Source organism: Dromiciops gliroides, chromosome 4 (genome assembly GCF_019393635.1).
Source record: "Dromiciops gliroides isolate mDroGli1 chromosome 4, mDroGli1.pri, whole genome shotgun sequence".
NCBI classification, from domain to species: Eukaryota; Metazoa; Chordata; class Mammalia; order Microbiotheria; family Microbiotheriidae; genus Dromiciops; species Dromiciops gliroides.
The window spans coordinates 103,792,385-103,816,861 of NC_057864.1; the positions used below are offsets into that span (position 1 = coordinate 103,792,385).

Here is a 24,477-nt window from a genome sequence, read left to right on the forward strand (position 1 = left end):
CACTGTGTGAAAAGGGTTAGATGCAGCAGCACTTAGGTTCTTACCAGATACGGAGTCTCTAAAAACATTCGCTGGGGGTGGGGGGAGAGAAGAATGCTCCTACCATTGACATTTGTCCCTAGGGTAATGCCGTCCTCCCTTTTTGCCTATAACCTTGGTTTTGGTGGTTGGAGGATTACCCCACCCCTTTGATTTCGTAGCCTTAGTTCCTAATGGAGAGGGGCTGAGAAGAACCTGGAGTCTTTCCCGAGTATATGATTCCTCCAATGACCCGGGAGAAGAATGCTAGTATCAATTTTAGCTTGAGGGGTGCTTACCTGGAGCCAGTGTTGGACTATTCTGCATGCAACAGTATCTGGGATTGGGGACAGACTAAGGAAGAGGGTGGGGGTGAGCACCTTTCCACTAACTCTGAGATACGTGGGGATATTTTCTCCCTCTGCTGACAGAGCGACCAGATCCTCCTCGAGACCTAGAACTGACTGACCTGGAGGAGAGGAGTGTGAGACTGACCTGGATCCCGGGGGATGACAACAACAGCCCCATCACAGGTCAGTGCATAGAGGGCCCCTGGCCACCTGGGCATTGCGTAGAAGGACATTGGGCTTCCAGTACCAGTCCAGTCTCTTCCTTGCTTCATGAACCCAGGGAAGGCACTGAACCTCTGTAGGTCTGTTCCCCCTTCACTACATGGAGGACAATTGTTTTATGCTTCTGCCTGTGTGAAACGGCTGCCACGCCTCTATGGAACCCTTGAGTTATTCAGAACTGACCCGATAAAGCATGTCTAAGGAATGTCATTTCTTAGGATCCATCACACCTGGGTTTCTTACTCAGACATCTTCCAAGGCACAAGACTCTTCCAGCAAAATCCAGCAAATAGGATATTCTGCCCCTGGTCTGCCACTATTGGGACATTCCAGGTATTCTGTGACTCTAAGACAGTTTAGTGGTAGAGAGGATTAGTCCATTTCCTAGACCAGCAGTTCTCAAAAGATGGTCTGCAGATTCCTGGGCATCCCCAAGACCCTTTCAGGGGGTCTGCAAGAACAATATTATTTTTATAATAATACTAACATTGGGGGCAGCTAGGTGGCACAGTGGATCAAGCACGAGCCCTGGATTCAGGAGGACCTGAGTTCAAATCCAGCCTCATACACTTGACACTTACTAGTTATGTGACCCTGGGCAAGTCACTTAACCCTCATTGCCCTGCCACCCAAAAAAAAAAGATTTTTTTTATTTCTAATAAGGCAAATATCAATAGATATAACCCACAAAACTCAATAATATTTGAGTTGTCAAGGGGTACTGAGGCCAGAAATTTTGAAAACCATTGGCCTATGTTAGAAGACTCTTGTGATTTGAGAGATGTGTAAGTAAATAATTCTGAGATATGGAGCTAGAAGATATGCTATATATGGGGCATTCGAAGAAACCAAGGACATTTAGCTAGAGAAGAGATGTCATGTGGAAAAGGGCAGCTAGTTGGTGCAGTGGATAGAGTATGTGGCCTGGAGTCAGGAAGATTCCTCTTCCTGAGTTGAAATCTGACACTTGGTAGCTATGTGACTTTGGGCAAGCCACTTAACCCTGTTTACCTCAGTTTCCTCATCTGTAAAATGAGCTGGAGAAGGAAATGGAAAACCACTCCAGTATCTTTGCCAAGAAAACCTCAAAAGGAGTCAGGAAGAGTCAGACACAACTGACCAACATATGGAAGAGGGATTAGAATTGTTTTACTTAACCTCAAAGGACAAAAGTAGGCGCAACGTATGGAGGTTGTAGAGAGGGAAATTTTTATTTGACATAAGGGAAACTCCCTGATGATTAAGGCTATCTAGAATTAGAATGGGCTGCTTCTGTTACTGGAGGTTTTCAAATGAGTTTGGGTTACCAGAATCTCAGAACAGGATGGATCCTCAGGGGTTACCTAATCTAATAGGTAAGTGAACAGGAATACCCTCGAGACCATGCCAGGTGGGCATCCCACCTCTGTTTCTGTTCTCCAGTGATAAGGAATGCAGCACCTGCCTGAGGCAGCTCAATCCTCCTTTGAACAGCTCCCTTGATGGGGGTGTTGTCAGAGAAATTCTAATTCAGGTCTGGGTTGGGTTAGGTCACTTCCGAGGTCCCTTCCCACGCTGAGACTTTTTGATGAATATAACTGAGCCTTGGTCTCTCCCTCTCTATCTTGGGAACAATCCTTCCTGCCCACTCTTGTTCTCTTGGGGATGTGATAAATGGGAGTAATAAGAAGGATCTCTTGGAGAGGAAGAGCTTTGGTTCAGCCCCCAGGCAGTAGTTCCCCAGCACTGCTCTTCCCCACTCAGAGTACATCGTACAGTTTGAAGAGGACCAGTTCCAGCCTGGTGTGTGGCACAGCCATTCGAAACACCCAGGCAGCGTCAATTCAGCAGTCCTTCAGTTGTCCCCATATGTCAACTACCAGTTCCGGGTCATCGCAGTCAATGATGTTGGAAGCAGTCATCCCAGCCTCCCATCTGAGCGCTACAGGACCAGCGGTGCACGTGAGTGCTGAAAGATCACCTTCCCCCCACTCCCAACCCAACAGATCCCTGGTATCTTAGGGGGCACAGTGCAAAGGTCGGATTTTTTGTGGGGCAACCATGTGCACTGTTAATTATCTGCACTAATGGAGAATAGCACAGATAATTCACAAAAAGGTATAGTTGATTCTAAAACTGGGTAGGTCTGTGTAGAGACCAATCCTTCCTTCCTTCTACCTCATCTACCTCCAGGCCTGCCATTGCCTGCAGCCCCTGGTATATTACAGGACATTCTGGGTCCCTGACTTTGACCAAACAAAGATCAGATCAAGACATCTGTTGGGGGCAGGGGCAGGGGGAGAGATTAATCATGTCAAGGGGAGTGGAGATGGGGCCTACCATGTCATGAAAAGAGCACTCAATTCAGAATTCCCTGAACTCAGCAAGCCAATCACTTAATTAGCTCTGTGACTTTGAGCAAATCATGTCTAGGCCTCTAAATGCGGGGGTTGGGCTAGATGATTTCTATGGTTCAATCTAATTCTAAATTCTATTATCAGATGATTTGTGTTACCATAAAGAAGTGATTTAAATTTCTCTGGAGAGCAATCAGTCAATGTTTATTAAGCACCTACTATGTGCCAGGCATTATGCCAAGCACTGTGTCTTCTAAACATTTTGCTTCAGTGAATTTGAATTTCCTGAGTTCAAACCACCTTGAGGTGGGAGGGAGGGATGAGCTATCCCAAGAACATCCCAGGTGTCAGTGGGATGCCAGCCTGCACTTAAACATTTCCAGTAAAGAAAGAAGAAAGATAGATAAACCCAAATTGGACATTGAAGAGTTGGCTGCACAGTGAATAGAGTGTACCACATAGTGTGCATACCCACAGTCTTTTAAGTGAGGGACTGCAAGAGAAAAGGATAGACAATAATGTGGGAAATGGTATGGCCCCCTGTCTATAGCCAGTTTTAGTTAGGGAAATAGAACATGTGCTCAGGAAAGAAACTTAAGAATATTCATTTACAAGGTAATATCTGAAGCAGTGTGTAGGAATGCAGGGCATCTGTGCGGAAGAAAAACAGAGAAATAATTATTTATGAGAGTGATCCAGGAAACTTTCCCAGAGGAAGTGAATTTTGAATTGGATACCAGAGTGAGAAAGGTATGCATTGAATATAAACGGTGTCCATTTGGGTTTCAGCCCCAGAGTCCAATCCGGGTGATGTAAAGGGAGCTGGGTCCAGAAAGAACAACATGGAAATCACGTGGACGGTAAGATTCTCTCTTCATTGCACCCCACCCCAGCCCCTTCCCCACTGGCGATGCCTGCCCAGGCCCACAGACCATCAGCCCCTCTCCAGAGAAAACTAGCTTCTCTCCATGTTGGGCATCTTACAAAGTGAACAAGAGAAAAGCTCTAGAATGAGATTTCAGGGAGGAAACCCAGTTAACAGAAGGAGAAGGGACAAAGGACTTTTCATTGTCTGATATTGGTGGCCAAGAAGAATTCCACCAAGTAAGACACAAGGGAAATGTCTTCTGTTGGAGAAGGAGGGATTCAGGTTAGACATTAAGAAGGGTGTCCTGGCATTGGATGGAATATGACACTGGACCTATTTCTCCAGTAGGTCTGGAGTATTTTTCTGGGAAGATTTTAGGAACAAAATAGAAGCAATTCTCTGGAATGGTTCCAAGAGAGGCCTGCCCAGAGGCAGGAAGTAACCTAGAAACTTCACAAGACTCCTTCTAAGCCTAGTATCACAATGTCCCCTTCTCTTGTGCTTGGTATCACTTTCAACATTCAGTTCCCATAGCTCATGTTTAGGATAAGGAAGTCTAACAAAATGCATGTTCAAGAGTCCTGGATCCTAATCTCTACGGACTCCAAAAGGATAATTTGTCCTCTGGATCATTATTGTCAGCCTTAACCCCAAGAGGCAAGGCCCAGACTTTGGAATACAGAATAAAGAATGTCATTTTTTCCAAGAGATGATCTTTTGGAGGGAGATAAGACAGGTACATATATACACACTGAGAACTTATTGAGACTCACTATGTGCCAGGCACTGTGCTGAGCACTAGGAATACAAATATAAGCCAACAAGATCATCTCTGCTCTCAAGAAGCTGATGTTCTAATGGGGGAAGACAATATGTAAAGGAAATCTGGAAAGGGAGATGAAAGCGGTTCTGTGTGCTGAGATACAGTGTAGCGATGGGAGGGAAGTGGTGTGGAGGCCTGAGTCCCAACAAAATAAGATGCAAGATCTCTTTAAAGACAGGGGACCCAGGACCAGAGGTCGAGGTTGTATTTAGGGAGAGTGGAGGATGGGGAAATGAGGATAATGGCTAGAGTAGAGGAAGTGTGGCAAGGGGATGTCTAGGAAGAAATGTGTACTTATCAGTTATCCTTGCTAATGGAGGGTAAGCAAAGGGCAACAAGGTTGTGTGTGGATAGAGCACTGTATCTGAAGTCAGGAAGATCTGAGTTCAACTCCAGCCTCAGACACTTAGACACTCAGACAGTACCTGTGTGACCTTGGGCGAGTCACTCAACCCTGTTTGCCTTGGTTTCCTCATTTGTAAAATAGCTAGAGAAGAAAATGACAAACAATTCTACTATCTTTGCCAAGAAAACCCCAAAGGGATCATGAAGAGTTGGACGTGATTCAAACAACTGAACATAAAATAGCATGGTTAAGCCAAAACAGTAGATAACTCAGTCTTATTTTTTTTTTAGCCTTGGAGTACATGTTTTGCTTTCGGTGGAATAGCACGCATTCTTTCCTCATGCTAGTAATAATAACAGCTTAAATGTATGCATAGAAAAAGGCAGTGTGGGCAGCTAGGTGGCGCAGTGGATAGAGCACTAGCCCTGGAGTCAGGAGTACCTGAGTTCAAATCCGGCCTCAGACACATAACACTTACTAGCTGTGTGACCCTGGGCAAGTCACTTAACCCCAATTGCCTCACTAAAAAAAAAAAAAAAAGACAGTGCATCACAGTAAAATCATATTGGATTTAGAGGCAAGAGAATTGGGCTTGAATACTGGCTCTAATATCTGTACTAGCTGTCTCTCCATTGGCAAGTCATAGCACCTCTTTGAGCTTCAGTCTCCTTATCTGTAAATTAAGATTCACTGATATTTCCAGCCTCCCATCACTGAGTTAGTATTATTAAGAGATTACACCTATCTAGGACCATATTGAGAGGTGAGCCTCCAAGTCAGGAAGAACTGGGTTCTAATAGTGCCCCTGAGCGACTCTTAGAGAAACTGTGAGATGAGATCTGCACAGGTAAAGGGAGAGTCCTCATCAGGGACTCTCTATAAACCCATGAAACCCCAGGGCCTAATCCTCCCCAAATGGCTACAAAACCCTTTACCTGCATCATCTCATTGTATGCTCAAGACACACCCAAGAAACAGGTAGCTCAAGTCTTATTCTCATTTTGCAGAGATGGAGACTGGTCCTCCGAGAAGTTAAGTGACTTGTCTCCCATCATACAGCCAGTAAATGAGAATCAGGTCTGTAGCCCTGGTCCTCTGGTTCCAAACTCAAAGCTCGGTGTGCTCTCTTACATTATCGTTCAGTCATTTCAATTGTGTCTGACTCTTTGTGACCCCATTTGGGGTTTTCTTGGCAGATACTGGAATGGTTTGCCTTTTCTTTCTCCAGCTCATTTTACAGATGAGGAAACTGAGGCAAACAGGGTTAAGTGACTTATCCAGGGTCCCACAGCTTGTAAGCCTATGAAGCTGGATTTGAACTCCACATGAGTCTTCCTGACTCCAGGCCCAGCACTCTATGCACTATGGCGCCACCTAGCTGCCCATATTGCCTGTTAAAGCCAGATTTGCTCAGACTCCTGTTAAAAACGTGTTTACATTTCCTAAGCCCATATAGAAAGTGTCCTTGAGATAAAGGAAGGCTGGACTTACATTAAAATTTTGCCACAGATAATTAGGTCTTGATTCTACATATAACAGCTAACAATAGCTAACGTTTATATAGCTACTATGGTGCCAGGCACTATGCTAAGTGCTTTATAATTATTATTTCCTTTGATCCTGACAACAACCCTGGGAGCTAGGTGCTATTATTAACCCCATTTATAGATGAGGAAACTGAGGCAAACAGAGGTTAAGTGACTTGCCCAGGGTCACATATCTTATAGGTGTTTAAGGCTAAATTTGAACTCAGATCTTCCCTACTTCAGGCCCACTGTACCACCTCTATATAAGAATAGGGCCTCAAGCTAGGATTTCATGGCTCAGAGAATGTCCAAATCAAGAAATTTCCTATACCTATGAGGATCTAATTTCTGCAAACTAGATTATTGGGTAGTTGCCTCGGGTGCTGAGAAGTTAAATGGCTTTGCCCAAGGTCCTGCCTCCCTATAGATGTCAGAGGCAGGATTTGAACCCAGGTCTTCCTGATCCCAAGCCAGTTCCCTAACCATTACACCATCTTGCCTCTCCTGTTGAGATGAATGCTAACTGAGATACATGTTGTATCCTCAGCTTTCATTGAGGGAGGAAGCCACTGGCTCCTACTTTACTTTGTAAGTAGGAGACCTGGGGAAGGAGGGGTATTGGTGGCGGGCAGAAGAACAGGGAGTAGTATGTGACCCAGATTCCTCCCTATCCCTTTCTGTCTGGTCTGTTTCTCTCTTGTTCAGCCCATGAATGCCACATCTGCATTCGGACCCAACCTCCGCTACATTGTGAAATGGCGGCGGCGGGAAGGAAGGGAGAGCTGGAACAATGCCACGGTGTGGGGTTCCCGTTACACAGTGGTGCAGACCCCTGTCTACGTGCCTTATGAGATCCGAGTGCAGGCAGAGAATGATTTTGGGAAGGGACCGGAGCCAGACACTGTCATTGGCTACTCTGGGGAAGATTGTGAGTACCCTCCTCTCTCTTCTCCTACCAAAGACCCTCACACCCTGCCTAATCGTGCCTAAGGGGAAGTCATGAGTTATAGAAAACATCCTCGGAGCCCCAAACACAGAGACCCAAATGGAGGCAACACAAGGGAATGGTGGCCAGTCTTCCCACTAGCCATGGGTCCTGATGCCTTTGTACATGCCACTATCATTTCAAGCCATGAACCTTCAACATCAAAAGAGAGATGAGGGCAGAGGCATATGAGAGCTAATGCCAAGTGAGGGTCTATACAGGTCTTATAGATGATCTGCAGGAAAAACAGCAGGGGCCTGAGCACTCATGTGTTTGCCTACGTGCCCCTGAACTCTCCACCCCAAGATCACTCATGGTCTCTTAATGGATTAACACCAGTGTTAGATGTAGTGAATCACTAAGGTCTCTGGAATGTCATCTGGTGTCATAGAGAGCCATGACCAATATCACCCTAACACAGGAAGGTGGAGACAGCTTGGGGTGATTCATCTCTCTTTGGTTAGGACTAAGTCTGGTCTGGGAGGGGACTGTTGGGATGAGATCAGCTGTGTCCGTGCCAACAAAATGGAATGGGGAAGCGTTCTGTGCTTCATGGAAATGTGTGACTCAGGACTGAGCTTCTAGTGGCCATCTGGGGACATAAATAGAGAAAACCAACAGGATATAGGTCCATTGTGCTCTTCCCTCCTTTCTTAGCAATCAGTGTCCAGGTAGAAAGACATAGCTCCACAAGACTTTGGTTTAGCAGGGATGTAACTCCATGGGCTGCCTCCACGTCCCTCTTGCCCACCAAGACCTCTGTTCATGCTTGGGTCTAATCTTTTGGTAGAGTAGAAGGGGAGAAGAGGAAAAGATTGTCATCTAGAGCACAGTGGCTTGACCTGCTTACAGAAGGAAGGAGACCCTCCAAGGCCATTGTCTCCAGTAGAGGGGATGGGAATTATGAGTTCCTTTCCAGGATGGTCACTGAAGATCAGTATGCTAACCTGGGCAATGATGAGCTGTTTGAAGGCTATAGACAATATGGGAAAGGTAAGAAGAAAATCTCTAGCAGGGAGGAGGAGGAAGCTCCTCCATCAGAAAGCTTTCACACACACACACACACACACACACACACACACACACACACCCTGAAGTTCACTACATCCAGAGCCCTTTCCTGGGTGTCAAGGATGGGTACTGGGGAAGAAGCCTTGATAAAGAAGAGATACTCCCTGCCCTTGGTGCCCCCCTACTTTGACTGGGTTGTCATGCTCTATGCTATTGGGACTCTTACAGTTTGCTGGAGGCTTATTGTGGAGTAACTGTGGGAAAGAACAAACCAGAAAGGATTTCAAGGAGTCATTGTGACTCTACCTGCATAATCAAGGCCTCACATGTCTTCCCCCACATTGCAGATCCCAGGGCTGCACCTACTGATGTAAAAGTTCGGGTCCTGAACAGCACGGCCATCAGCCTTCAGTGGAACCGAGTCTACCCGGACACGGTCCAGGGTCAGCTTAGAGAGTATCGAGTGAGCAAGCCAGCCTCCTGGCTGTGCCTAACTGCCCAGCTGACTAACCAAGGGCTGGGGGGCAACAGATGGCTGCTACACTAATTCTGGATGGGGTGGGCAGCTTTGCCAAACCAGCTGGGAGAGCTAATCTTAGAAAACGTGGCTACCTGAGGTTGTTTTTTCAAATAACCATCTAGGTCATCACAAAGTTCCTTAAAGGCTTCTCATGAGGGATACATCTGCCCAGCAAAGGGTCACAAGTGATGGAGAGTAGGTCTGGAATGGCATAGCATAGGTTATCACACATTACACATGGGACACATGTAAACCCTCATGTGGGTGTGAAGATGATGCTGTGCCACTTCTGATATACTCCCCATCCCCTCTCTTTAACTGCTGCTGGACTACTCCCCCTCATCTCTTCCCCCTACCCCCGTAAATACTTTTAAATCCCAAACTAACTGAGAATGTAGCTAAGAGGTCTCCATCTCCTTTGGTATGGTCACAGCCAACTCTCAATCATCCAGGGACCAACTGGCTGGAGTGTGTATTACCCAGCTCCAAGACTTCTCTTGCAACATCTCTACTCATTAGTGATTCCTTCTGAAGGGTAGGAAAGGAAAGGGAAGACGGGGGAACTCTCAAATTAGCCAAACTCAAGGCTCTTCTTGTGTAGCTCAGGTAAAAGTAGGGGTGGGCATGAGATAGGTAAGTGTGGAGGCCATCTTTGGGTTTTTATTGCCTGATCTGTGACCAGTGGGATCATTCAGAGTTGGCTGTTAGGCAAGTCAGGGTGGGAATGAAGGGGCACCCATTCCTGGGAGATAAAGTAGGTGAGTAAGGGAAGAAAAGACCTGGAGATGAATTCTTAACACAAAGCTTATTTGCTCATATACTCACACAACCCACTTCCCTGGGAGATTTTCTGCCCAGAGCTTAGAGCACTAAAAGCACCTTAACTCTGACCTCTTTCCCACCTAACCAGCCTTGGGAGCTACAAATAACACTGGTGAGGGGGGAAGGGCATGGGCAAGGAATGAGGACAAGGAATGGTGATCATTATCTTCATTCAACCATTTATAACAAATCCGTGAATTTTCACTTTCTCCTGTTACTGCAGGGATAGAATCCCAGAGTTGTAAAGAACCTTAGCAGATCATTCAATTGGACTCCATGGCTGATATATCCATAGTACCCCCCCAAAAAAGGGAAATTCAGCCTCTATTTGATAACCCCGAGGTCATCCTGCCCAGTCTCCTGTCTCTAGAAAGAATAGTATCTAACCTTTCCCAGATAGCTGGTTGTCTAGCCTATTCCTAAAGATCACCAAAGGGTTTGGATAGAAACCCTTCGGTGTTAAGAGACTAGATTAGCATCTTCCTAAATTCAGATTTTTAGTGTTACCTAAAATTCTTCACTTGTTTCTTATCTAAAACCCACTCATCTAGTTTGAGGTGGTGTGGTCTGAGCACAAAGCAGAATACTTTCTGCCCTGGACTCCTGGATTTTATATATGATTCTGTAGCTGACCCACTGAACAGAGCTTAATAAAGCCTTGTAGATAAGTCCCCAAGGTGGACCAACACAGGCACACATTCAGCCATTCTGCCTACCCACCACCCCCTACAAGGTGACATGTATCAGAAAATGAATGAGACCAACAAGCTATTTCATGCATCTGCCATAAATTTGTGCTCACCTCAGCCTTTTCCAGGCTGCATCACCAACCTCAAGTTGGGGTGCTGAGCCTGTGCTGAAGCCTGATGCTCCTCTGGGATTTGGAGAAAAGGACAAGTCAAAGAAAGGCCAGTCACTACCAACCACTAACAACTAACTGGGTGCCTGGGCTGGCAGACCTCTCACTGGTCTGCCTTTGTCCCCAAGGCTTATTTCTGGAGGGAGAGCAGCTTGCTGAAGGGCCTGTGGGTGTCTCAAAAGAGACAATTTGCCAGTTTCTCCAGCGACCGAGCCCGGGGCGTGGTGTCAAGCCTGTTTCCCTACAGCAACTACAAACTGGAGATGGTTGTGGTCAATGGGAGAGGCGATGGGCCTCGCAGTGAAGTCAAGGAGTTCACCACCCCAGAAGGAGGTAGGTCTTCATGACAATACCAATTGGGCAAGATCAGGGTTGTCACCCTGACCAACCCTGGTCAAGTTGGTATTGCTTCCATGTCAGCTGACACAGGACGATGCAAGTCGATATCCACATGCCCTTGGGAGAAACTATGGACCCTCTGAAATCTCCTTGACTGGCTTCATGGTCCTGTTGACCTCCAGCAGAAAGGCCATAGAGAGGAAAGCTGTTCGGAACTGAATGGGACAATTCCAGATCTGATGTTACAGACTGACTCCCAAGGGGACCACCTAGATCCTTGACTGGCTCCCAGACTCTCCGTGACTACAGACAAACAGCTCATTCAGCCCTAAGTCCCTGAGGGACCCCAATTCAAAAAAGATGCAGCAGTTTTGTCAGTCTCATAAGAACACAATCTCCTGATCTCTCTCTTCCCCAGAAAGCCTTTAATTTGTGCTCCCCTGCACAGGGACCGCAGAGCAAGATACAACATATTAGGGCTGGAGGAAATGCTGGAAGTCGCTCACCCAATGCCCTCATTTTGTAGATAAGGAAATTGAAGCCTAGACTTGTTCAATTGATTTGCCCAAACTCAGGTAGCAAACTCTTGTCAGAACTAGAATCAGAACATTGCTGGTGTTTATGTTAACACTGTTTACAAATCAATTATTTATGTTCTCCCACTTGAGGGAGATAGTGTCTACCATATCTCCATTTTATAGGTGGATGAGGAACCTGAAGCACAGGGAAATTAAGTAATTTGCTAATGAGTGGCAGAGCAGGAATTTGAACCCAGATCTTCTGGCTTTCTATTATATGTCACTGCCTCCAGATTGAGCCTTTTAGCTAGTGGATCCATCTTTATTTAGGACACTAGAATTCACCTGGGAGCATGAAAGCAGTCATTCATTTCTCACCTCTTCTCTTTTTTCCTATTTCTCTTCTCTCTTCTTTCCTGATTTTCCCCTCCTTCCTCTTTTTTTCTCCTTTTTCTTTCTCCCATCTAGGATCAGTCTCTCTTCAACCTCCCTTTCTCCTCTCAGTCTCTTGAGAGAAGCCCCCAATCAGCTTCTTGCCTCCCGGTAACCTGATCCCATGTTTCTGTCCAGTGACAGAACCCCACTGTGTAAGTCCACAAAAAGTTGTTTAAAATTGGCTTTCCTCAAAGGAGCAGCCCTGCTCAACCTCAAAAGAATCCTCTACTGAGGGTTAGAGCTTAGCATTCTGCTAGGGACATGGTGGGCACTCACTCACTCCTCATTTAATTGATTGCAAGTTGGTTACTGGTTCTTAAGCATCCCTGAGCTCAGTAGCAAAGATCTGAAGGCATATGTGTCCCAGAACACCACTCCCAAGCCTGGGGCAGTGGGCTCCAACTCATGGTCCTCTAGTTTTTAATTCTTCATACCTACAGTGTATTAGTCCAACATATATTGATCTAGTAGTGGAGCAGGTTTGGTTACCTTCATGCTTGTGTTTTGTTTTTCCTGTCTTTCCCTTCACCCTCCTCCCCCTCCACTCCTCTCCCCTGCTCTCTCCTCCTTCCCCAAGTACCCAGTGCCCCCAGACGTTTCCGAGTCCGGCAGCCCAACCTGGAGACAATCAACCTGGAATGGGATCACCCAGAACACCCCAACGGGATCCTGACAGGATACAATCTTAAATACCTTGCCTGTATGTATGGTCCATCCTCCCCATGCCTCTTTTTTATCTGGGAAAGACAAACCCCATTCTAACCACTCATAGCCAGGGAACCAGACTGAACCTCTTGTACTAAGCAACCTCTTTGTGAAGGACCCTGTACCGCGTACTTTGATCCAAAGGAAGGACACTCGCTTCCTGCCTTTAGAGAGTTCAAAGTCTGGTTGCAGAAACAGTTTCTGACCACAAGAAACTCCCAATGCAGAAGTAGTGCCTGACTTGGGGCAAACTCCCAAGCTGATGGGATGGGAGAGACAAGAACTTCCATTGGATCCAGGCAAAAGGACCCAGGCTCCCAAGACTCAGAGGCTTTCAAAGCAACAAACAAGTGGAGAGGAAGGAATGAAGGGGAGAGGGAAGGGGAGAGAGGGGAGGAGACGATGAGAGTAGGGAGGGAAGAAGGGAGAGAGAGAGAGAGGGAGGAGGGGAAAGAGAAACAGACAAAAGACACAGAGATCATAGCAGAGCAAACTGAACTGAACACAGGTGCTAAGGAAATGAGGAATGAGGAGAGTCAGGGCTTAGCCTCTCTCTACCTCAATAGCAATTACCTCACTTCCCCCCTGAGGTTTATCCCTGGGTCCCAAGGTATCAGAGGAGTGTTCATTATTTGTGAAGGTCTCCAGAGAGTCTAAGAACTAAAAATAGGTGGTGCAGCAGCTCTGCAGGAAGCTGAAAGGGTCTGTCTGTTACTTTGTTGTTGAGCATTACAATTTTCCAACAATGGACTTTTTTTGTACTATTCAGAATGGGACTTTAAGCCTGACCCCTGAATCCTTTGAAGTCTATTGAATGGGCCTTTTAAGAAAGAAGCCAGTAATCGTTGAAATCAAGCCCAGTGACTTGGCACTCGATTTTGTTTTGTTTTGTTTCAGTTTGGTTTTTTTAAAAGGATAAGATATATGCAAAGCTCAGATATATCTTCTACCATATTAAATGCACAGAGAGACCTGAAAATTACAAACTGAGCCTTTCAGACTTGGTCTAAATAGGAGTGGTTACTTAATTTGTCATTGAGTTAGGGATGATGGTAGTAGGGTGAAAATAGGACCTGTGTGGTTTCATAGTCCTTCAAGAGAGCTCAAGATATCATTCTATCTGAGCCTCTGCCTTCAAACCCAACTTCCTCTAAGCTGGCCAGTCCCCCTAGTCTCCATGGTCATTTGGCAGATTCCACAGCTTCCTTTCTCAGAGTTGAAGGACCCTCAAAGCGAGAAAGACTCTTTGTTTTCTCTCCCCAGTTAATGGAACCAAGACAGGAAAGGCTGTGATTGAGACCTTCTCTCCCAATCAGACTAAGTTCTCAATACAAAGAGCAGATCCCGTGTCCCGATACCGCTTCTCCCTCAGTGCCAGGACCCAAGTGGGTTCTGGGGAAGTGGTCACAGAGGAGTCGCCAGCTCCACCAAATGAAGGTAGGTATGGTGAGCCAACTCGAGGTTGGATGCACATCTGGTGGGGTCAGTACAGCTTGAACCAGGAACCCACAGTCCTGATTTAATCAGGTGTCCAAGGACATGCACCAAAGTATCTTTTTCTCCCACATCCTACTTGTGGCATCTCTGGTGCTACATCCTTGGTGGCAAGATCATACAAGGTTTCTTCCTAGCTGGAGAGCTTCTGTGTACTCAGCCTATTAGAAGGAGCTCCACATTGGGCCTGAGCTGGGCTGCCTAGATTCTGGATCCATTTTGGTCTGGACTTGGGTCCTCAGACAAGCCATTTAATGGTTATTTTCTCTCATAAGGCTATCAGTGGGATGAAATAAATTGAAAGTTAAATAAGGGCAGTTGCTTTGGGTGTCAATGTATTACAAGAATGTCATGAATAATGTACACTTACTCACCTAAGAAGATAACAATAGTGATAACATCCATGGGTGATAATACCCTGAGGCCAGAGATTTCTTCAAAGGGGCCAGTGCCTGGCCAGGATCAATTCTGCCCTTGGCATGGGAGTCCTTGGAATTGAATGGACTGCTTCCTAGCAGTGATGGGCTCGGGTTGAAGTTCTAGGCTGCAGGTCCCTTTTTGTAGCTGCTTCTCAGGACGAGATGGATGTAGGCACCCCTGTAACCTGGGTGACAGCAAGTGATTGATCCATAGGCTTTTATTAAATGCTAACTATGTCTATGTTAAGGTATCATGCTAAGCACTGGGAACATGAAGAGAGAAAAAACACAGTCTCTGCCCTCAAGGAGCTCACATTCTAATGGACAAAGAAAGCATAAGGAGGAAGTGGGCTGGGGGGAATGGGCATCCCCCAAGCCAACTTCCCTAAGAGCCCAAATCATTTGGTAGCTCAAGGTCCTAGCAGAGCTTTGTTGCCCTACAGGATGAGCTTGGCTGAACACCACCTGGGGCCCCAAGACCCAAACTGTGTCTTCAGGGAAAATTCAATAGAGACAGCTGTTGCTTAGCTCTCAACATAGGACTTCAGCCTCAGAGCTGTTCCTCTCCCTTGTGAAAAGGGTTTATCCCGGAGAGGACTAGGGGAGATGTTGGACTCTTGGAGCCACCAACTTGGCAGGTCCAGTCTACAGAGGAGAACACCTCTGTACCTCCAGACTCCAGCGTCCCAGAACAGCTACAGAAGCTCTAGGAGGCTTCCAGCCTCCTTTATCACTGTCCCTGGTCCTGACCAGATATCCCACAAATCCAGCTTAAGAGACTCCTTGGAACCCACCCTCACCGCCAGCCCAAAAAGAGCCTTTGGACTCCCTTATTGGCCTGGCCCCAGATGCTTGATAGGACTCACATCCCTCCTTTATCTTTACCCAACAGCCCAACTCTGGAGCAGTGGTGGGGGATAAGGTAGAGAGAGGACACGGCTGACTTGGAAACAGGCTGAGGATGGAATACTTTCTTGTCTTGTACACTGGAGAGTGTGATCAGCATCAAAAGGCTCAGTCACTGCACCCCCACCCACAGCATTGGGGCACATTTCCTGGGGGGAAGTAGAGACTGCATGCAGGCTTGATTGGCCACATCAGAGCAGGGCCCAGGAGGAGAGAAACACTCCTTCTCCTCCTCCTGCCCCACCCCGCCCCAGATCAGATTCAGAAAAGCAGATAAAGCCCCGTTGTCAAAACGCAGTGACCAGCAAAGAAAAAGTTCAGCAGCCCTAGGGGACAAGAGGACAAAGCAAGACCTTCTCTCAGGCCTGGGTTTTTGCCGGGAATCCTGAGTTGTAACTTAAGGCCCTCAATCTAATGGGTTTGAGGAAAAACCCAGTGGCAGAGAATAAGCAAAGGAGCCCCAAAGGGCAGCTATTAGCATCTCTATTCTGTCAAACAGCCCAGGCAAGATCTGGGAGTGACCTAAGCCAGCTGCACCCCCTCTTCTCTCCTCTCATCCCTACAATCCCACCAAAAAATCAGTCCATTCCACTTAGTGTAGGAAGAACCATTCCTGGGGCTGGTTTCTCCATTTCTCCAATATCATGGGACTGCTTTCCTGGCCACAAAATCAGTCAAACAACTTTGACCAGGTGAGCTCTCTTATATGTAATAGCAACAAGGCTTCTCGACCCATCCTTCTAACCTTCTGGCCTTAAAGATCTATATGTAGCTAAGAGGGGCAAAGGAATCTGACAAGAGCCAGGACTGAGGGAACATTGGAATGGACCAATCCCCAACCTCAACTCCTAGAAAGATGGACTCTCGAATTCATGAAATGGCACCAGAATCCAGGTGAAAAGAAATCTGTTCAAACATGTCAAAGTTGGTGCCAGCCTCCAGCCTGATTGGGGGGACCTGGAAGGATTTGACAAGTATTAGCTGGTGTTGATGTGGACATGGCATATGGGCAGATGGAAAGGGGGCCACAGACCAGTGTCCCCCCTCAGTCCCACCATGCAGCGTTTAACCTCAGACCTTCTCCACGTGCTTGTCCTGTGATTTCACCTGTGCCTCTGTTTTCTCTTCCTTCCCTTGCCCTTCTCTCTCCCCCCCCTCACTTGGGTGCTGTTTCTGAAGCTACTCCAACCCCAGGTATTGTACCAACCAAGGAGGTAACCAGCATGGCATGGGGTGGTGCAGGAGGAGCCCAGGCTGATGGGCGGGGGAGGCCAGGGAGGATCTAGCGCCAAAGCATGAATCATGATTGCCATTTTCAGTGGCTGGAGGCAAAGCCCAGAGGAAAGAGCCTTGTCCAGGGAAGCATTCAAAGGCACCCAACACAATCTCTCCACTTAAGCTGTGGATCAGTGTCCCGGGGACTCCCCAGAAAGGAGAAGACAGCTTTGAAGGGAACCTACCTTTTCCCTCGAACCCTAGATCTGCTCATCTTAGTGCTGCTGGCTGCTCTGCTATATACTTTGGCGGTTACTCACCCTGGGCTGTGTAAGCCTGGCTGAGTGCCTTGTGTTTTGTCTAAGAGGGCACCCTCAAAGTGGGGAGAAGAATTGCCCTCCAGGCTCTGGTCACAGATGGTGTCAGGGGCTAGGCCAGCCCAGGCCCCTTCTACCCTGGTCTTGTTTCCAGCCACTGAAAGGGGGAAATGGGGTCAGAGCGATATGCATGCTGGCAGTGCATGCTGCATGGTACCCAGTGCTGGTTTTGCTGCCAGCTGTGGGACTGCCTCATTGAGGCCCTCCGTGATTGCAGTCTGGAATAGGGTCTTCCCTGCCTGACTTGCTGTCTTTGTTGGAGCTCCAGTCCTACTGGCCCCTGAGTGATAATTGCTCTCTGCCTCCCCAGGAAGCCAAACTTCTCTAAGGGTTGAGGGAATCCCCAGATCTAGAAAGCAGAAAGGCATCTTTTGAATGGGAGGGAGCAGAAATTGGGAGGGAGGAGTCCCGTCAAAATGATAGCCAAGGGGACTGAATCCCAATCCTTCCCTACAAATTCTCATCTCTGGAATTTGAGAGCCATTAATGAGCTCTCCACTAGACCCAAGCTAGAAAAATAGGGCAAATATCTCCTGAGATATTGCTTTGGCTGGATTTCCCATCTGAGTCTCAGTTTTATTGTCTAGGTAATGGGAATAGGTCTGGATCAGGGAAATGGATTCAGAATTGGCAGAATAGGGATTCTGGGGAAAGGGATCAACAGAGTTCACTTGAAGTATATACCCTTAGGAGGTAACCCTAAAAGAGCAGATTGGGGAACCAGGAGTAGAACTTTTCTAAGGGGGCTGTTCTTTATCCCACTCAGAAAGTGGGTTACCACTGGGTTATTTCCCATCCCTCTTCCTTTCCCCACCCTCATTTGGGTTGATTCTCTTTGCTTTTGCATCTCCCTGCTTCCTTCTGTTTGTATTTTAGCCTTGTTCTTTGTCAGCTAGAGATTCACCCCCTCCTGGGATTGTCTGCCCTGCTCTTCCTCCTACTAATCACCTAGGACCAAGCAGGATCTGTGCACAGACAGATGTAGGCAAGAAGTTCCTAGGCTGAGGCAAAGGGGAACAAAGAGACCAGGGCTGAAGTCTATGATTAGCACCTCCCCTGCAGCAACTTACCATGCTACACCTCCCCTCATCCCACCCATCATTTCCCAAAAAGCTCAACTTTAGTCAGTGTCTGCATAGGGCTCTTGGTTGCCATTCAGTGTCAGGACCAGCCTAAGGAGATGCCCCAGGAAGGGGAAGGAGAGGGAACCAAAGAGGCAGTGGGGTACAATGGAAGAGCACGGAACTTGAAGTCAGAATGTGTTTGTCTTTTAGCTGCAATTACTTTCTTGCTATATGGTCTTAGACAAGTCACTTGCTCACTCTGCCTCAGTTTTGGCATCTGTGAAATCACTGGGTTGGACTAGATAACCTTTAGGGATCCCCTTCAGCTCTAACATTTTATGAATTTGTAGGCAAGAGGGAAGCTTATCATTGATTTATCTCCGTTTCAATTCAGTTTGATCAATCTACAAATCCATTAAGCACCAAGCATTATGATAGGCACTGAAAATATAAAGTCATAAATAAAACTGTCCTTGCCCTCAAGGAGCTTACAATGTATTGGGGAGAGTACATAACTTGTACACATTAAGTACAAAATATGTGGGAAGCAAATACAAAGTGATTTGAGAGAACAGGAGCATCTTGTGGGATCAGGAAAAGTCTCATATAAGAAGTGGTGGTTGAACGGGGCAGCTAGGTGGCACAGTGGATAAAGCACCGGCCCTGGATTCAGGAGTGCCTGAGTTCAAATCCAGCCTCAGACACTTGACACTTACTAGCTGTGTGACCCTGGGCAAGTCACTTAATCCCCATTGCCCCGCAAAAAAAAAAAAAAAAAAGAAGAAGTGGTAGTTGAGCTGAGCTTTGAAGGAAGCTGAATTAGGCTGAGGCAGGTGAATTAGGAAGGAGGACTTTCCAAGAATGAGAAATAGACTGTGCAAAGGTGTGGAGACAGGAGAGAGAGCATCTCCTGTATGACCAGCCAAAAGAAGCCCACTTTGGTGGAAACATAATGTGTGTGATAGGGAAGGGCATGTAAAAAAAAACTGGAAAATAGGCTGGAGAAAGACTCCAAAGGACTTTAAATGCCAACAAGAGAAGGTTGTCTTTTATCCTAGGGGGAGTAGGGAGCCACTGGAACTTTTTGAGCAGGGGAATAACATGTTCAGACCTGAATTTTAGTAATACTAATTTGGCAGCTGTGTGGACTGGTGAGAAGAGACTAAAAGCAAGGAGACCAATTAGGAGGCTATTTCAGTAGTCCAGGTGAGATGTGATGAGAACTGAACTAGAAATGGTGATGCTGGGGGTGGGGAAAGGGGGTGGAAGGGATGGATGGAAGAGATGTCATGGAGGTGTAATCAACAAGACTCAGCAACTGATTGACTGAGAGGGAGGCGAGGTGAGAAAGAGTAAAGAGTTGAATTATGAGGGGAAGGGTGTGAATCTGGATGACTGGAAGGACAGTAGTATCCTCATTAGAAGTAGGGAAATTAGAAAGAAAGGTGAGTTTGGGGAGCAAGATATGTAGAATTTGAGCTGACTGTGGCACATTCAGTGACATGGTCCATATACAGTTAGCCATGTGGTACTAAAGCTCAGAAGAGAAATTAAATCTGGCTATTTAGATCTGAGAGTCATTTGTATATTGATGGGAGCCAATAAGATTGAGAGAGAAAAGGCCCAGGATAGTGCTTTGGCATACACTCACAGGTTCGGGGGTCGGGCGTGGAGAAGACAGGAATAATGAACCAATGGACTGAGTGAAGTTCATTCCAGCTCTGAAATTCTGTGATTCTGTAAGTAGAGGGAAAGAAGGAAGGAAGGAGGAGGAAGAAAACCAGCATTTATTAAGTGCCTACTATTCTCCAGGCACTACGCTAAGTGATTTATAAATATTATCTCATTTTATCCTCACAACAACCATAGGAAATAAGGTGCTACTATGATCCCTATTTTACAGGTAGGGAAACTAAGGCAAACAAAGGCGAAGTGACTTACCCAGGGTTATACAGCTAATAACTATCTGAGGCTGGATTTGAACTCAGGTTTTCCTGACTCCAGATTCAGCCCTCTAATAACTGTGACACCTACCTGTCTCTAGGATAGAGCTGACCAAAAGTGGAACAGGCTGCCTCAGGTGGTAAAGCCACTCATTGCCAGTTTTCAAAAGGAGGCTGGATCACCACTTGTCAAGAATGGTATAAAGGAGATTGTGGTTCAGTTACAGATTGGACTGGATACACTCTGAGCTCCTTCCCCATTCTGAAATTCCATGTGAGTCTGTGTTTGAACCCTCTGTCCTTTTCCTCCTTTGGAATCTCTAGGGAGTTCTTAAACATTTTGTGGCATAGACCCCTTTTCAGTGTGATGAAGCCTAGGATCCCCTATTGATAATAATGCTTTTAAACACACAAAATAAAATGTATGGGATTATAAATGAAACCAAGTATATTTAAATATAGTTATCAATGTTTTAACATGTAATTGGGGAAAAATAAAATCTATTAAATTTTAAAATACATATAGTTATCAAAGTATTACACAAATAAGTTCATGGACTCCAGGTTAGGAATTCATGTTCTGGCCCCTAACTTGGGAAAATTGCTCCCTTCCCAATTTGGCCCCATTAGGATAATGATGACTTCTGATAAACATCTCATGAAAATCAGATCCATAACTGCCAACTACAGTGGCCCAGGCCATGTTCCCACTGAGTTTTTGAAGGGTCCTCTCTCAGAATCACACAGTGGATGACAACCGGGATCTAGATAAGCTATAGCATTGGACTGAATCCAAATAAGGCAAAATTTGGTAGGGATAAATATAAAGTCTCATCTTTAGGTACAAAAAAATCAGCTTCATTAGCATAAAATCATAAGGGATGGGGCACAGATAGACAGCAGCAGTTCTTTAAAAAAAAAAAAGATCTAGGAGTTTCAGTGGGCTGTAAGGTCAACTTGAGTCAGCAGTGAGATAGGGAAGCCAAAACTGGTAAAATGATCCTGGACTCTATTAAGAGGGGCCTGGTTTCCAGGAACAGAGATAAGATTGTACTGTGCCCTCATCAGACTCATCAAGAGTGTTGTGTTCAGTTCTTGGGGTCATGGTTTAAGAAGGACATTAATAAGCTGGAGTGTGTCCAGAGGAGAGCAACCAGGACAGGGAAGGGCCTATGGCATAGGAAGAGCAGTGGAAGGAACTGGGTGTGTTCAGGTGGAATAGAAGACTGAGTAGGGGGACAAAATAGCTGTGTTCAAATATTTGAAGGCTCAGCATAGAGGAAAGATTAGATTTGTTCTGTTTGGCTCCAGAAGGCCGAAAGGAGAGTTGCAAAGGGATCGATATAGGTTTGAAGTCAGTTGGTCTTAAATAAACATTTTTAAAGGAGCAGAGAAAACATCCTAATACTTAGAGATATTTAAAGGTATGAGGTCTGCCTTGAGAGGTGGTGGGCGTCTCCTCCTTGGAAATCTTCCAGCAGAGGCTGGGGGACTGCTTGTCAGCTATTTCTAGTAAGGTTTCCATTCATGTAAGGGCTGGACAGATTCAGAAGGCATAAAGCTAAGCAGAGATGTCAAACTCAGCCTGCTGGCTAGTTGACTCAGATTAAAATGGCACTGGGAAATGTTTAACACAATTAAAATGCAATATAACATAGATAATGCTGAGTTGTGGTTTTCTCAGTAAATCTGTGAGCTGACAAGGAGCTGAGTTTGACACTACTGGACTGGAAGGCCACTGAAGTTCCCTCCAACTCTGAAAGTCTTTGATTCTGCTTGTGTATAGATTAGACTTAAGCACCCCCACCTACCCATCCAGCCTCAGGATGTGAGTGTCACAGATGTATTTGTGTGGCCGGATGCTATTAGGAATTGACACACTTAGAGAAGGACTGACCCTCTGCTTGCCCAAGGTCCTCAGTCATTTCATCTTTCCTCAGATGTATAGGCTGAGTTAGATGACCTCTGAGGTCCTTCATGGCTCTTAAATTCCATTGTTCTGTGACATCTGACCTGGAGACAGATGGTTGTAAAAGCCTTTTATCCAAGAAATCATTAAAAATATAAGGTTTTGAGGCAGTCTTATTTGGGGCGGGGGGCATTGATCAAAATGACCGCTCAAGTACCTCACTTACCCCCAGCTCCTAATAAAATGCTCACAGAGGTACCTGGGATCCACTCCTAACGAGGAGCTTCCAAACTTATAGCAGAGCTTTCCAAAGTTTTCAAAGGTTATACCTTTTTTTAAAAATGGAGGGAAGTGGTACAGTACAAATCCTTAATGTTATTTGTTCTGGTGCTACTGTGATATAGTATGTGTAAAGAACTTTATAATTTAGGATCGTGGCAAAGGGTAGCCATTCAGTCCTTTGAAATGTATATACGTGTATGTGTGTGTGTGTGTGTGTGTGTGTGTGTATAATATATATGTGTATGTATGTATGTATGTATGTATGTATGTATGTAGGTATGTGTACATAATATTTTTTTATTTAAAACTTTCCACTGACTGAGGGTACTTTGGAACAGGGAGGGAGTGTAATACCACAGTTTTGAGCCTCAGGAAGAATCTATGGAATCTAAAATTACTGGCTGGCCTTCCAGTATGCCTTTTGTGGTCTGTACCCTCAGGGCCCAATAAACACTTCTGATCTTCCAAATTGGGGCCATGCTTTCTAGGCCCCAGGAACCTCCTCTCTTTTCTCTGTGTGAGTTTTGTAGTTTGGTGGCCTGGGCAAATGAAAGAGACCTTTGTGTAAAAGTAGGGCTAAGAAAAGAAAGCTCAAGACCCCTAAATTCTTCCCAAAAGGGAAAAGCCACTGGTATGCTCCCCAACCCTAGCTGGGAGCTTGCCTGCTATTTTCTTCCCTGAAGGACAGTGTGATGCTAGAGGTCTGGGACAGAGTGAGGCAATCTACATGCTCTTGTCTTTGTGGTCCCCTGGAGTCATTTGGGCCTCCAGGAAGAAGAGGGTCACCCAGCCTCTGTTGATCTCTTAAGGTGGCATTCCTGGTCCCCTGTTGGCATCAGTGGTAGATGGTGGACCAGTTACTACAAGAGGTGACTAGTATAATCTTCCTAGGCCCTCAGCTGCATCAAGTATCTAGAGAAGAAGCAAAGGGTTGGCTCTTTACCCTCCTCCACAATCTAGTGTTGCTGTCCAGCCATTATTGTGGGCTAGGCACGACTGTGGGAAGGCCTAACAAATGACATCACTCCCAAGTGAATTTCATTCCTTTGGGTAGAAGGGAGTGTCCATGGGGAGGTCATCCTTGACCACCATTGTTTCCAACAGCAGATATTTCCCATCCACTCTGAGCAGGAACTGAAATCCTCCCTAGAGGGGAAGCAGCTCCCCAGAGCTGTTTATTCCAGTGGGCCTGGCCAGTTTCCACTGAAGGGTCCTCTTGCAGAGTCACACAATGGATGACAGCCAGGATGTTGATAGGGAAGAGCATTGGACTGAGTCCAAGAAGATGAAATTCAATGGGCATAAATGTAAAGTCTTACACCAATACAAAAAAAAAGTCCCCTTCCCAAGTATGAGATGGGGGTGGGGCAGGGTATGGATAAACAGCAGCAGTTATTCTGAAAAAGATCTCAGAGTTTTAGTGGACTACAAGATCAACTTGAGTCGGCAGAGGGATATGCAAGCCAAGAAGGGTAATGGGATCTCGGACTGCCTTGGATCAGGGAGAAATCAGAAAACATAACATAGTTTATATCAGCAGACAGGTCCATCAGAAGCCAGAGAATTCTGGACTTAGTCCATTTTTGAGACTAGAGAAGAAACTCTCTAGTTTTTGAGGCTGTTTTTTTTTTCCAAAGGAGACATGGCAAAGTATAATTTGGGGGACAGGAGGAGATGAAGTTGTCCAAGGGACCTGTACCCTGGCAATGGCAGATTGTCTGTGTGCCCCAGGGGTCACCCATATGAGGATCCCTCTACCTTCCTACCCCCCCCCAACACCCCCCAGGACTGGCTGAGTAGGCTTGAGTTGGGATGTGGTTCCTGCTTGGGATTGGTCTTGTGTCTTCCTGGCTGCTCTTCCTTGTGATTTCTCACATTCCCCCGGGGTCTAAGAGAGTCCATGCATCCTCTATCCCCTTCTCCTGTCTTTGCTGGGTGCATGCTGGGTGCTTTGAGCCATGCAGACCATCGAGAAGAAAATGAAACACACTCTTGGGCTTCATTTTCATCATTCCACATGGTTGTGTTGTCAGCCATCATGGTTCATCCAACATACCCTTTGTTTCACTTGGGGATCTTAGCTCCTGAAGCCACATCTTCTCCCCTGGGGCCTCCTGCCCCTTGGAGCAGGGTTGTGGGAGTGTGTCCAAGCTGGAGAGCACCAAACCAACCAGACCCGGCTGTT

The 24,477-nt window shown here is 46.2% G+C and overlaps 1 protein-coding gene across 15 annotated transcripts in view; it reads left to right on the top strand.

Moving 5' to 3' along the window:
• NFASC (neurofascin) overlaps positions 1–24,477 on the top strand; it is a 256,804-nt gene that overhangs the window by 200,106 nt on the left and 32,221 nt on the right. For 9 of the 15 annotated variants that reach the window (XM_043963346.1, XM_043963350.1, XM_043963348.1 and 6 more), the window contains 9 exons: positions 450–551; positions 2,334–2,531; positions 3,716–3,786; positions 7,195–7,417; positions 8,833–8,948; positions 10,815–11,019; positions 12,556–12,678; positions 13,947–14,120; positions 16,682–16,696. In XM_043963346.1, coding sequence (XP_043819281.1) covers positions 450–551; positions 2,334–2,531; positions 3,716–3,786; positions 7,195–7,417; positions 8,833–8,948; positions 10,815–11,019; positions 12,556–12,678; positions 13,947–14,120; positions 16,682–16,696 — 1,227 coding nt within the window. Of the gene's footprint in view, positions 1–449; positions 552–2,333; positions 2,532–3,715; positions 3,787–7,194; positions 7,418–8,832; positions 8,949–10,814; positions 11,020–12,555; positions 12,679–13,946; positions 14,121–15,039; positions 15,149–16,681; positions 16,697–24,477 lie in introns of those variants that run through there. The other 6 variants (XM_043963355.1, XM_043963357.1, XM_043963353.1 and 3 more) reach the window with 4 other exon arrangements.